The 15,203-nt window shown below is 38.1% G+C and overlaps 1 protein-coding gene across 16 annotated transcripts in view; it reads left to right on the top strand.

Moving 5' to 3' along the window:
* ACACA (acetyl-CoA carboxylase alpha) overlaps positions 1–15,203 on the top strand; it is a 328,053-nt gene that overhangs the window by 226,402 nt on the left and 86,448 nt on the right. For all 16 annotated transcript variants that reach the window (XR_004269722.1, XM_032280776.1, XM_032280784.1 and 13 more), the window contains 2 exons: positions 4,515–4,670; positions 6,728–6,874. Coding sequence is in view for 15 of the 16 variants with exons in the window: in XM_032280776.1 (XP_032136667.1) it covers positions 4,515–4,670; positions 6,728–6,874 (303 nt within the window). In the remaining variant the exon portion in view is untranslated. The remainder of the gene's footprint in view (positions 1–4,514; positions 4,671–6,727; positions 6,875–15,203) is intronic.

Genomic DNA, 15,203 nt, shown 5'->3' with positions numbered 1-15,203 from the left:
AAGGCACAGATGCCTTCAGTCAGGGTTTAGTATTTTGCCTGGTACAACAATAAGCATCTGAAAGAATGAACAAACCACCTTCAGCCTGAAGGAGAACCCCTTTTACCTAGGGTCCTGCATATTTTAAAAGCCCTGAAGGAAGAGGTCTTCTACAGACTCTTCACTTGAGAGAGTTCAAGAGCCACTGCCACAAGGGTACTAACTTTTGAGCCTGTGGCTAGAGGTGGAAAATGACAAAAGGAGCAGCCTCCAACCCAGTTTTGGTGCTCCTAATGCCTACATGGTGCTTATTGTCAAACTGTTTTTCCCTTTCTTTAATGAATCATTATATGAATTTAATACAGGACCATGTCTGTTATTCATTCATTTGTTCTTTAATTTAATATTGATTGATTACTTATAGCGTGTCAGGCACTATGGATATAAAGACAAAAAGCAAACTATCCAAGAAATGTACATCACAATGGAAGAAGGCATAAATGATTTGTTTCTCTGTGGCGAAGAGGTGCTATTATAAATAAGCAAAGGGTTCTAAGGGAGCAGACTATGGGCCAGAAATTATTTTCTAAAAAAAATTTTTTTGATGGCTGCTGGTGAAAGGTGTATGATGTATAAAATGTGTACATATTTTCATGAACTTGTAAAACATATACTTAGCCAGTTTTTAGTTACTGTGTTCATTATAGTAGAAAATGGAACTTACATAGATAGTTGAAAATTCAGGAACTCCTATTACTATCAGCCTGTTGCCCTGGCACATCATTTATTCATTCTGCCAATAAGGAGCACGGTTGATTGGCTTGAGTTTTATTTTGTTTCATTTCCCTTGTTGTATAGGCCGTAACGAACACTGATGTCAGGCAGTCATAATGGGGAGAAGAGATTTGGGCAATCCATTGCTTAAGTGAATTGATTTCCAACATGCAGTGTAAGAGAAAAATAACATTTTAGGCCAGGTGCAGTGGCTCACACCTGTAATCCCAGCACTTTGGGAGGCCAGGGCAGATGGATCACCTGAGGTCAGGAGTTCAAGACCAGCCTGACCAGCAAGATGAAAGCCTGTTTCTACTAAAAATACAAAAATTAGCCAGGCGTGGTGGCAGACACCTGTAGTCCAAGCTACTTGGGAGGCTGAGAAAGAGGAGAATTGCTTGAACCTGGGAGGCAGAGGTTGCACTGAGTTGAGATTGTGCCACTGCACTTTAGTCTGGGTAACAGAGTGAGACTCTGTCTCAAAAAATAATAATAGTAACATTTAAAACCGCCTTTAGACCGGACGTGGTGGCTCATGCCTGTGATCCCAGCACTTTAGGAGGCCAAGATGGGAGGATCACTTGAGACCAGAAGTTTGACACTAGCCAGTGCAACAAGGCAAGACCCTGTCTCTACCAAAAAAAAAAAAAAAAAAAAAAGAAAATTAGCCAGGCATGGTGCCGTGTACCTGTAGTACCAACTACTCAGGAGGCTGAGGGAGGAGGATCACTTGAGCCCAGGAGTTTGAGGCTGCAATAAGCTATGATCATGTCTCCACACTCCAGCCTTGGCAACAGTGAGACACTGCCGCTAAAAATAATAAATAACACCTTTATTGAGGTATAATTTACATATAATAAAATAGACTCCTGTTGTGTGCACAGTTCAATTCATTCTGTCAAATATATACACCATGTAAGTACCACCATAGTCATGGTAGATAACGTCTCATCACGGCAGAGTTCTCTTATACGCCTTTTCAGTCAAAGGCAGAAGCATCAACCCCAGCCTCGGGCAACCACTGATCTGCTGTCTGTTACTATAGAGTAGTTTTTGCTGGTCCTAGAATTTAAATCAAACAATGTGTACTATTTTGTGTCTAGCTTATTTTACTCAGTATAATGTTTTTGAAGTTCAGTCATGTAGCATAGATTATGAATATGTTCCTTTTCATTTCTGAATAGTATTCCATTTCATGGAATTTTTTTATTTTTTTGAGACAGGGTCTCACTATCTTACCCAGGCTGGAGTGTAGTGTTATAATCATAGCTCACCACAGCCTCGACCTCCTGGGTTCAAGTAGTCCTCCCACCTCAGCCTCCTAAGTAGCTGGGACTAAAGGCATGTACCACCACACCTGGCAAATTTTTAAATTTTTTGTAGAGACAGGGTCCCACAATGTTGCCCAGGCTTGTCTCGAATTCCTGGGTTCATGGGATCTTCCCACCGTGGCCTCCCAAAGTGCTAGAATTACAGGTGTGAGCTACCATATCCAGACTCATTTTTAAGATTTATCAAAATGTTTATATTCATTTATCAAAATGTTTATATTCACAGAGATATTTTGGCAGGTAAAGTGACGGAGAGCTCTGACATGTTCCAAGAAAACAAGGTTTTTCAGAGTTTCCGCCAGATACAGCTTTGACTAAAAGGGCAGGCAATATCTTGACACTTTTTATATCTGTTTCATTTGGGGATTCATGACTGCCACCTCAGATATTAGATGGTTCTTTATGAATTAATGGGAGGAATGGTAAGAATAGAAGTCTCTATTGAGTAGGAGAGTAAATTAAGACTACATGCCTGTGATGATAGTTTACAATGATTTGTGTGAGGAGTTACATGTATATTTCCTAAGCCCATATTCAAGTTATGGATATTAAAAAAGAGGACTGAAACTCTAGTTCTCATTTTCCTATTTTCCAAGATAACCTGTTGATGGGCATTTGGGGTTTTATTTCCTAGTTTGATCTGTTAGTAATTAATAAATCTGCTGTGAACATTCATTTACAAATCTTTGTGTAGATATATTTTTATTTCTCTTGGGTAAATATGTAAGAGTGTAATTGCTGGGACACAGTGAGTATATGCTTAACTTTATTAAAAAAACTGACAAACTGCCAAAATGTTTGTACCATTTAAATTTCTGCCAGCAATATACATATGTACCGAGATCGTTTTCTCCAGCCCCCTTCCTCAGTTCATAGTTATGTTGCCTAACTGTGACCAGCCTGTCTTCATCCCAAAGCTTGGCAAAACTGAGTCTCAAACCCTATACCTATAAGTCTTGTCTCTTTCAACAGACAAGAAATGTAGTTCCAGGAACCTGCTGCTTTTACCCTGTTTTCTTATTTTGATTTAGCTTACCTGTTCTGAGTGCAGTTTTCTCATACTGTACACTTGCCTTACTTAATACTTTGAATCTCTTAAAACATTATTGCTTCCGCTCTCACATTCCTAAGACATTACTAATTTTACCTCCCATAGGGTGACTTTTCCTATTGACCTTGTGGATGAGGACTGGGAGCTCCAGTCTCTGAGCTTTTACAGCAGCCTGAGACACATTTGTCCCAGAACAGGACCTGATTGACAGATTAGCAGAACATTCATTCCTCTGAGCTAAGGGGCTAAGGATTCACAGATGAACTGTACCCAGGATTTAGGAAAGTACTTAATTCTATTCCTGTGCATATATATCAGATCCACAAATCTATTCATTAATGGTAGACTTGTGCTTATTTTGTAAGTCTGAATAGATATGTAGGTATACACATACCCTTACATCCCAGTCTCCATTTGTATTCACTGCATTGGGAATTTATATTTTATGTATCTATGCATAAAGTGCCTAGTTTAGTGTTATACAACCTCTGGGCACTCAATAAATATTAATTGAATTGAAATAATGGCATCCCTTATAAATATTCATAAGCAAATAAAACTATCTAAATATATGGAGTATGAAGTACTCCTCTAGAAATATTTGAGTTAAAATGATTAAAAACCAGGGTAGCGATTTCATTATGTGACAATATAGGTATTGCAGGAGCTATTCCCTAGTTGTAAATAGTATCCTGAGGAGAAGTAAATACGTATATATATGTATATGTTTTTTAATATATAATTTAATATAGTTATTTTACTATATGTAAAATATAAGGCTATGTCTCATGGGCTAACAAGAATTAACTAGATGGATGGACGGATGAAATTCACTCTGGCAGAAATCTTTGAAGCCTTTGCGTAGTTAGTAATACTTATGAAGTACCATCTAATCAAGTCGACTAAAGAACTAAAGCACAGCTGATAGATATAGTAGAGCCTTGATCTGGCCTTCTGCCATTGGGGAAAGAAGAGAATTATCTTTACTGCATAGCTGTTCTTCAACTTCAATACTAGGGCTGCTCAGACTGGTTAGCTGATGTACTTCATTTCTGAGTATATGAGATTCAGCTGATTTTAGATGGCTAGCATGGTCATTCTGTCTTTGAGATGTGAAATGTGCATCATACTTTCTTGTTGATTCCAACTAATGTAAAAGGGAGAGCAGTTATGGGGCATGGCTGGTTATATATATATTTTTTGGAGTTGGTTAATCTGTGGCGAGGTGAGAGTGCCAAGTACCCAATGTTAAGAGGCATATCTCAACCTACCTAAAATGTTTCTGAAGAAATAACATTTGTGAAAAAAAGCCCCTCTAGGCAGCTGTCTGATTTTTTTTCTGTCTCTTAACTCCCCATGCCATTTTTTTTTTCCTGCAGATCATGTTTCAGGCATATGGAGACAAACAGGGACCACTGCATGGAATGTTAATCAATACTCCTTATGTGACCAAAGACCTGCTGCAATCAAAGAGGTTCCAGGCGCAATCCTTAGGGACAACATACATATATGATATCCCAGAGATGTTTCGGCAGGTAAGGTGCCTGACTGGAGGGTCTGACATGTTCTAAGGAGGCAAAGTTTTCCCGAATTTCCATCAGATGCAGCTTTGGCTAGAAGGGGGCACTCCAAAGGGCAAGAAATATCTTGACACTGTTTTCTTTTTTATTTCATTTGAGGGTTGGTGACTGCCAACTCAGATATTGGATGATTCTTTGTGAATTAATGAGAGGAATGGTGAGAATAGAAGTCTCTTTTGAGTAGGAGAGCGTAAACTAAGACTATATGCCTGTGGTGATAGTTTGCAGTGACTTGTGTGAAGAGTTACATGTATATTTCCTAAGTCTATATTCAAATTATGGATATTAAAAAAGAGATCTGATACTTTAGTTCTGATTTTCCAAGATAACCCTGGTCCCTACTTGATAGCCTAGATTAATATGATGAGAATCAATATAGATAGCATAGACAGTGGATACAGAGTTCATGATACACAGTTTAAAGTATAAGTTCTTTAGTAGGAGATGCATTATAGCTGAATAAAAACTAGCATGAGAAAATTTGATGTTATGAATCTCAACCTTGATATGAAAATATATTCCTTCAATCTGTATGGTGAATCATCTCTATGCTGCAGATTTTCCTTCTATCAATAGAAGGCAAGGAAAGACTATCACCAGTAGAAAATGCAACCAATAAATAAGGTATCAAAAGAATACTGAATTTGTTCTTTTTTAAAAAATCTATGAATATAGGATTTTTCCAGGTCTCCTCGTCAATACTATATCACCACATTTTGAATTTTAGTAAAGTAATATATGTGACCTTAGTACATAGTCTATGTAGAATTCCTGTGTTATTCACAAATACAAGAGATTACCTTTATGCAACCATTTGTTTACAAGTTCTATATCCTTCAAGAGTCTTTCATTCAGTATTTCCCTTTTATAGCATTGCTAGCCTAAAAGCTGAATGTTGCTTTTGTTTCCCAATGCCAGTGCTATAAATGGAAATCATATTCGATGTAATTCTTCCTATATAATAGACATAAACACACTGATTAGGATGCATAGGTATGCATGAGTCATTTGGGCTTTAAATGTTGCTTTGAGGCAAGCAAAGAAAGAGCTGAACTAGCTCCCACTTCATGCGGGATTTATTTATAGGAAGTTGAAAATGGAAATCATAATTTTTAAATGAATAGGTATGTCTGTTTTTTCAAAATTGAGCAGAATTGATCTGCACATTTACAAAAGTCATACATATCTAGTGAGCTAATTCCTGTGTTTATAGCTATGAAAAATATTAGAGGCTGGACGTGGTGGCTCACACCTGTAATCCCAGCCCTTTGGGAGGCCAAGGCGGGTAGATCACAAGATCAAGAGATTGAGACCATCCTGGCCAACATGGTGAAACCCTGTCTCTACTAAAAATACAAAAATTAGCTGGGAGTGGTGGCATGTGCCCGTAGTCCCAGCTACTCGGGAGGCTGAGGCAGGAGAATCGCTTGAACCCAGGAGGTGGAGGTTACAGTGAGTCGAGATCAGGCCACTGCACTCCAGCCTGGGTGACAGAGCGAGACTCAGTCTCAAAAAAAAAAAAAAAAAAAAGAAAAATATTAGAAATAGGTTTCTTCCCTGCAACCTCTAGTAGAAACGTCATTCTGGCCTTCTTGGATTTTCCTTTTATTAGCTGACTGTTATGTCATTTTCCTGGATATTCCTCTGTTGTCAAGTTTCCTTAAGATTTTCTTTTTCCTTGTTTTAAGGAGTTGATGCTCCTTATTTAGTTTTTTAATTTTAATATTCTTAGGATAGTGTTAGTAGGTCTTTCCTGTTTGTTAATGCACTCATGCTGATTTGGAATCACTCAGTATTTTGACTTTGTTGGCAAAGTGCCTGACATTTGACATGTAAAAAATAATTACAACTCTATCTTAACTGAGAATGGGAGCTGGAGAATTTAGTCCAATGTTTAGACTCTGCAGAACACTTTGAAAAGAAAGCAAACCAGATTGACTGACTGTTAATCATTATTTTTGTCTGTATTGAAATTATTGTCACTGATTAGTCAAACTTCTTTTCTGCACTAGTCCCTGATCAAACTCTGGGAGTCTATGTCCACTCAGGCCTGCCTTCCGGCCCCTCCTCTGCCTTCTGACATGCTGACATACACCGAACTGGTATTGGATGACCAAGGTCAGCTCGTCCACATGAACAGGCTTCCAGGAGGAAATGAGGCAAGTAGTTGACACACCTCTTCCCTTTCTTATCTCTGGGCTCTCTAGTACCAGCTTTCTTTGAGGTGGCCATTAAATAGCACTGCAGCATAGTAGTCTTGTTGGGAGAGTTCTTTAGAGAGAGCATTGACTGGGTATCAAGAAATTATTAATTTTCTAGGTATGATAATGGTGTTGTGATTTTGCTCTCTAAAATCGTATTGTCTTAACACAAAGAACTCAGTTTTAAAAAAAATAAAAAGGAATATTATTTTCTTTTAGAGATACAGACTAAAACATTTACAGATGCAGTGATTTGCTTCTAAGTAAAGAGGTGTGGGGTGGGTATATAGATGAAATAGGGTTGGTCATGAGTTGATCGTTGAAGCTAGGTGATAGCTAGGTGAGAATAGATTATTTTCCCTGTTTTTGTATATGTTTGAAATTTGGGATTTTCTTTTTTTCTTTTTTTGAGATAGTGCCTCACTCTGTCACACAGGCTGGAGTGCAGTGGCACAATCTCAGCTCACTGCAGCTTGACCTCCCCAGCTCAAGGGATCCTCTCACCTCAGTCTCCTGAGTAGCTGATACCACAGGTGTGCACCACTACACTTGGCTAAATTTGGTATTTTTTACTAGAGATGGGGTTTTACCATGTTGGTCTCAAACTCCTGAGCTCAAGCAATCTGCCTGCCTCAGCCTCCTCAACGTGTTGGGATTATAGCTGTGTACCATTGCGTCCAGCTGAGATTTTCTGTAATGAAAACATTTAAAGTATTGTTTTGCCTAAGGTTTTTTCTTATTTGGATGCATATTAATAAGTGCATTTTTCAGTGTCTTTTCCATGTGCGATTCATGTGAGCATGATAAACGTGTTCTTGAAGGGGCTCAATCAAAATCGGGTTTAAACATAAAAGAATGTAACGGAGAACCCATTTTTTGATAATTATCCCAAGAATGCATTTTCTAGTCTTGGCATCCTTTCTCTCAGAGTGACCTGTAAATAGTGTATAAAGTCATATTCTGGCCGGGCGCGGTGGCTCAAGCCTGTAATCCCAGCACTTTGGGAGGCCGAGGCGGGTGGATCACGAGGTCAAGAGATTGAGACCATCCTGGTCAACATGGTGAAACCCCGTCTCTACTAAAAATACAAAAAAAAATTAGCTGGGCATGGTGGTGCGTGCCTGTAATCCCAGCTACTCAGGAGGCTGAGGCAGGAGAATTGCGTGAACCCAGGAGGCGGAGGTTGCGGTGAGCCGAGATCGCGCCATTGCACTCCAGCCTGGGTAACATGAGTGAAACTCCGTCTCAAAAAAAAAAAAAATAAAGTCATATTCTGCCCTGTACTCTTATACCCTTGTCCATGCATTATTATGATTCTTTCTGATTTTAACTGTGCTTCTAATGTACAGTTATAACAGTGATCATGCCAGTAACAGATCTAAAAAGAGAACTATTTTTATTTCAACCTTAAATATAATCCCTACATAAATTTCATTCCATTGAAGGAGTAATCTTTAGCTGTGTGTTCACCATAAATAGGCTGGATAGACTGTTGAAAATGATAAGCAGTTTGTTTCTATTTTGTTCAGTCTTTTTCAAAAAATTTCACTGTTTGTACAAGGTATATGGCTATTTCAGTAATATGCCAGTGGATGCCAACAGTAGGTGATTTGGTATCAAGATGGTTGCAAGCATTGGACCAGATGGAGAGTATCAGACTTGTAAGAAGTCTCAACAAATAGCAAAGTCAAGAGGATGGGGTGGAAGGATGCAAAACATTTTGACAAGCATAAATATATACTCGTCAGCACACAAAGTTGAAGCAGAGGTTTGTGTCACTGCATGTAGCATCTGCCTAGTGAGCCCCTCAGCAGCAAAGAAAAGCTTCATTGTGCTAGACTTAAATTCTGATTCATTGAATAGTGTAGTCTTCAGGAATGGAAGGTACCCTTGTGAACATGGGGCTGAGAGTAAAATGGTTTTAACTAATGTAATTAAAACACAAAATGAGATTTTTGGCCACGTGAAAGCTAACCGCAGTGCTGTGTGAAACCCCTTGCCATGATCTTTCTCTCCTGCTTTCTTTCTGCTCTCATTCTGTGTTTGAGCGAATGGAGACTGGGGGAATGGTGAAGTCCCAGAGGGACAGAGCTCTGTTCTTGCTGAAATTACAAGCACAGAGCTGCCTGGGCATGAACATGTAGTGTTTACTCTGCCAGTATGAATACAAATAGTCTTATTATACAGGACTCTGTACCCAAAGACCACACACACATGCACACACACACACACACACACACACGAATTTTTTAAAAAATTAAAGGTTTTTTTTAACCCTTTTAAGACCTAACAAACCTTAGTGGAAAAGATAAGTCTTAAACAGTTGCATAGGATGATAGCTATAAGTAGTAATAGATCTAGTATAGGAGCCACATGTTTTCCTTTGTCCAGTGCTTTAATTGTTTTGAAACCAGAAAGCTAATAGTATTTGTTCAAAAGATTTTGAGTTTTTGTCAGTTCTCACTTTCCTCTTCTTCTACAGTTTTCCCTCTTTAGTTGCCTATTTTCTTTGTTCTCTTTTTCTTTTCTTCAAATGATTGACTAGGATTGAGTCTGAGTGTTAGCTTGCTGTTTCTGAGCCTTTGCGCTTGGGAGGAGTGAGACCGATGTTCTTTTGTGAGCAGTTAGTGACTGATGCCCAGGATGGCTGGTGAAGTCAGTCAGTGGCCTTAGCTAGATTATAGGGCACTGCACGACAGGAAGGAGGTTGGGGTATTAGTATCAAACTCTGCTACCAATAGCTTGAACATACAATGGAGCATGTCCACTGAGAGACTGACCAATATCAGGATGGAGTTTCAGCAGTCGGAACTCTGAGGGACAGCTGTGCCTAAGAGATGACGAGGTGTCAGTAGGATGTATTTCCTCATGCTGAGCCCAGTTTTATCAGGGCAAGTTGACTTTCGGCTATTGCGGTTTAATTTTCTTTGGCCAAAGAGCAAGTTTGTCATGAGCCTGGCACTCTACGTATTACCCCAAGAATGATGTGAGGGGAATGAAAAGAGCTCATGCTGATGAGATTTGGAGCAAATCTGTCCTGTCCCAAAGAGAATGGGCATCCGAATAGAGCCTTGAGAAAGAGTTTTATTAAAAAAGGAATAAAAAATTGACCTGTTAATGTTCTGAGAGCCAAGGCTCAATGTAAATGCATTGGTGCTATGTAGACATTAAATCATCATAATGTGGTGTTCTACCAAAAGTGATGGCTCTACCAGATCATCATTGTGGGTGGTGTTGCATTACCTTGAAGGATTGGAGTTTCTGGGTTTGCAAGCTAACACATGGGATGTAAGGAGTAAGGGCAAAACAAGAGATTCCTGCAGAGTTTTCCCATGAATTGAGGTGCTTTTCTCCATGATCGAAAGCAGAAAACCTGCACTTACCAGATCATCAGCTGTATGGGTGGCCAGTCTCTCTTTCTTTCTTATTTATATATTTTTTTCCAGGACAGTAAACAGGTAAAATGGTGATGGGACCAGGACTTGGACCAATTCAGTTCCATTTAGTTTTAGGTAACTTCTTTGCCATTTGAGGAGGAATATTGGCTGTTTCAGTAGAGATGTGACCTGCATTTTGAACATTTATGCCTGTGTTTAGAGCAAGAGAAGGAGCTTTTCTGATACGATATTAGCTACTCTCCCCTTTCTATTTTCCTAGTTGTCCCTTCCCCATAAAGAAAGGTGTAACTAAAGGAATGCCACCTAATGCATGATGAAAGGTATAGGAGAGCACATTTTTCTCTTTGTCGTCTTTGTATGGCATTACATTTAGTATGAATTTACAGTAGGAATAGAAAAGATGTAGACCAAATCTGTGAACTACATTACTTGCAAATAGCTCCAAAGATGAGTTGTCCAGGATTTTTCTTAATAGTTTCAAGTAAAGATGAAAATTGGCGAAAATGTAATTGCAACATAGACTAAACTGATCTTATTCTAGCTGCTGTGATGCTGCAGTGATGGGCACTGTATGTAAATACACAGCTAGATGAATGTGTGCTGCTGAGCCTGGATACAGAAGAAATGCAGCTGTCCGACAGTTCTACTTTACCACTTCTCGATTTTGGAGGAATTGTTTTCATTTTCCTGCCAGTTTGCTAACCTGTTTTGATCATTTGGTGGAAGCTATAATTGCAGGTGGGAACATTTTGAGTAACAGTTCGCAATCCAGAGTGCAGCTGCTTTTCACACTAAATCCTGTTATTAAAAAGCTCAGGCTAAGATCAAGCCAAGGGCTGTAACAGACTAGACAGAGAACAACTTAACTTTGCTTGGTAGGACAAAGAAAATACCAGCCTTCTTGAGACTGTGCTCTTATTTATTCTGACGTACATTATTACTATTCTTTTATTTCTTTTTATCAGCTCTGTGAACTAGAACAATAATCTCTAAATTGGGCATTGCTGAAAGATATGTTAGAAGGTCAGTTTCCATAGTAGTTTTAATGATAGAAGAAATTAGGACCCTGTTTTTCTTTACCATTTCAGAACATGGGCAGCTTTTTAACATTCTGTCTCACCATGCCTGTCATAATGAAAAACTGAGACAAGAAGACGATGTTGTGATGTTGTATTTGGAAGCAGTTATAATAATTAGATGCAAGATGTATACCCAAAAAAGGGTTGGTATTCAAAGACTAGAATTCTTGGTATAAAAGTTTTTCTGGGAGAAAAGTATATTGAAAATTGAGTGTAATTTCATAGTTACCTCTACGCACACTACCACTCTTAAGAATTGTGGTAACTCTAACGCTTCATTTTTTGAGATGGGCACTAGGTGTCAGGGTTTTTCCTTCTCAGCAGCTTAGCATTCTCACAAGCCTCTTGAATTGCCCTGTTTGTTGAGGCAGATTCACTGGTGTCCTTTTTTCAGTTGGTATAGCAACCTTTACGTAGTGTTCCTACAATAAGCAATTGCAATTTTAACTCTTTGGTTGAAGATCTCTTGAACCTTGCATCAGGGATCTACATATTTTTTTAAGGAGAAGGTTGATTGAAGAGGAAACACAATAGTATAAATTAAAGTTTAAAGACTAGCTGCCACCCAGGCACAGTGGCTCACGCCTAAAACACTTTGGGAGGCCATGGTGGGTGGATCACTTGAGGCCAGGAGTTTGAGACTAGCCTGGCCAACATGGCGAAACCCTATCTCTACAAAACTTAGCCGGTTGCCTGTAATCTCAGCTACTCAGGAGCTTGAGGCACAAGAATCTCTTGAACCTGGGAGGTGGAGGATGCAGTGAACCAAGATCGCACCACTGCACTCCAGCCTGGGTGACAGAGTGAGACTCTGGCTGGAAAAAAAAAAAAAAAGACTAGCTACCATGATGACTGGTATTTTGGTTTTAGTCCTGCTTTGCGTTCTCAGGGGTGAAATGGTGGGGACAGTGAGAATTAGGAGTTCAGTTTTGGAACTGCTCAGTCCTACCAATACCTATATTTAATTACTGTTTAACTGTTAGCAGTTAACTGATATCCTGAATCTCCCAAATCATAGCATCTCATTAATTTTATTTTAAACCTGCAAAAAAAACCACAGAGTGATATGACAAATACCCCTGTATCTACTAATCAGCTTAAATAAATCTTACCATTTTGACCATGCTCCTCACTTACATGTTACTGTAATCCTTTGAATCTCTAATTTGAGTATCAAAAAAACAATTTAGGAGTTGGTAAGGAAAGAAAGTTGGTGAGCTTATATAGGTCTTACAGATTAGAAGATATTAATTAGTAGATCCATTTTGACAGTTCTTAGGCTGGACCTCTTAACCCAAAGGACCTCTTATTTTAGAAAAAACACCATAACCCTCTGTCTTAATTCACTTAGTTGACATTTTCCATACTCTCAAAGGAATTGCTTAGGTTATCCTGGACTCAAATTCTAGTGGAAACCATTATGTTCTAAAACTCTGCCTATAGAGAGTGTGTATGTGCTTATGGGTTTTGGGGGTGAGAAAAGGGTAGACCATTTCTCATGAACACAGGACCCAAATATTTTTCTAGTTTAACATTAGATTTTTTTTCATTGTTTTACTAAATTTAACCTCAAAATAGCTTCATGAATGTGATGCTAATTTGGATGTACTTTACTGTGCTTTTGTTTCATTCTTTCAAAATCAATTTGCTTTTTCATGCTGCATATGGGAATTGAGTCAGTGTCGGTCTTTTAGTTATGTGTTAGGGAAGAGGCATATTTGAATTGTACTATGCTAAGGTGAGTTCTGAAACAGACCTAAGTGAAGCGGGTCTGAAAAACAGGACTTGGTCTCTGCATTGATTGTTCAACATATAAAAAGAGTCTTTGCCATCAGTCTGTCCCTAAAGATAGGAGAATGTTTGTAAGTGCTTTGGAATCCTCAGCAGAAAAGGGTCGCATACATATGATTATGTATAATTATGATTATCCATAAATGATTATAATTATATATAAGTATTCATAATTTGTGCTTGCCTTATTTTTCATCAAGGCTTTGAAAAATCAATTTTGAATCCTTGAGATTAAGTATAAAGAAAGATGTATTATGGGATATATGGTAAGATAGTTTTAATTATATGTTTTTGTTCTTTTATTCTCACTCTAAGTTAGTATGTTTGGCTGCAAGTCTTTGTCTAAAATGATCTTCCAAACCAAATTTGGATCCCTCGTTAGAAAAATATGGAGGCTAATTTTGAAAAATAAGTCTTTCTACTTTGGAATTACTTCTAAGGAATTTCTGACACTGTTCTTTTGGGATGTATATACTTTTCTCAGAATTCCTTCTGAATGACTATTATTGGTGTTGGAGATTTCTCATCAGGTTGAGTAGTTTTTACTCATTTTTTTTTTGATAGCAAAATGAGGCTTATTAACCTTAACTGACTTTGAAAATCCTAATGCATCCACTAGCTCACTAAAGTAGCACTTGTGGAGGGCTCCCTAGTTCCTTTCAAAAAAGTCTATAGCTAGCCTTTAAACAAAAGAATGTACTTGCCAGCGTATTTGTACCTGTCTTAAGTGGTAAGATTTTACTGAAAAGCGATGTGATATAGTACCCTATGTCAAGAAACTTTACAGCTCCAACCAGAGGCAGTAATGAACATCAGGACAGCAACAGATGACACCAGAGGATGAGGTGTAGCGTGGGGCACCAGAGTTCAGCACTCATTCATATGATTAATGGACAAGGCTTCTGGGACTATAGTAGGCCAACTTGGTTAATTTCCGTATCAACCAATTAATCCTGGGCCCCATTTCTGAAATACCACTGGCTTCTATGTTCTCCACTGCATGTTTTTTAAAAAATAATTCCTACGATTATTACTGTGAGTACATATGTAAAATTACTGTGGTTTCATGTATACAAATGTTACGGGGAGAAATAATTTCCCTGTTCAAAATTAATGTTTCTAATCTTTGATAACATTTTCAAAGAATTACCTCTGGGATAAATTTTTTTTGCTCTAAAAGTTGTATTTTTTTTACCCTTTTATCGCTGTTTAGAGAGGTCGAGGTGAGTTTATTCAGCCATTTTTGAATTATCCAAGCATGAAAAAAGGAGTTTTTCAGCTGTTAAGAAAATTATTTTGAGCTCTTTCATGTGGTCACACAACACTAAACAATAGAACATTGATATCTGGCAAATAATACAATATAGAAAGGCATTGACATATTTTTCAGCATGGCTTTTCCAAATGGCACAAATTAAGTCAAGTATTATATTTTAAGCCATGTGGCTTAAAAAAATATAATTTAAGACCTATACAGTATTTTCTGATATTTCATCAAGTATGTTTTATTGTGAGACTAACATGAGTTAAGATTACTATGATAATTATTTTCTGATAGTATATAATTAAAAGTACAGATTTAATATTCCATATAAGATACAAAAGGGGGAAAGAGGTAACATTCTGTTATGTATCTGAAAAGGAACTCAAGTTCAGATTCCTTCTCTGTGAGTCTTAGTTTTCTCATTTTTGTGTTGCAGATGATGCCCAAGTCTGGGTTAGCACTAACATTCTGGGATTCTTTGTATTGCTGCTGCTCAAGGGCCTTTCAGGGAAGTCATCTTCCTGGCAGTAGCAGAATTAGAATAATAGCTTTCAAGCTCTTCCAAAAAAACTTTAGGCTTTTAGCATGAATATGGTAAATATAGCATCAACATTTCAGCCAGCCTAACCTGTGTTTAAATCCGGATAGAAAGGTATTGTTACAGCTCAAGTCAAAGTGTGGAGATGTAAGAAAGGCAACTGTGGCAAAGATATTCCCTTTCTGCCTCCCACAGCATAGCTGGAATTGATGGATAA

This window comes from Sapajus apella, unplaced genomic scaffold (assembly GCF_009761245.1).
Source record: "Sapajus apella isolate SASKATOON/1434 unplaced genomic scaffold, GSC_monkey_1.0 scaffold12, whole genome shotgun sequence".
In the NCBI taxonomy this organism is placed as follows: domain Eukaryota; kingdom Metazoa; phylum Chordata; class Mammalia; order Primates; family Cebidae; genus Sapajus; species Sapajus apella.
Note: the sequence above shows the minus strand (reverse complement) of the source record. Positions and strands in the feature narration are given on the sequence as shown.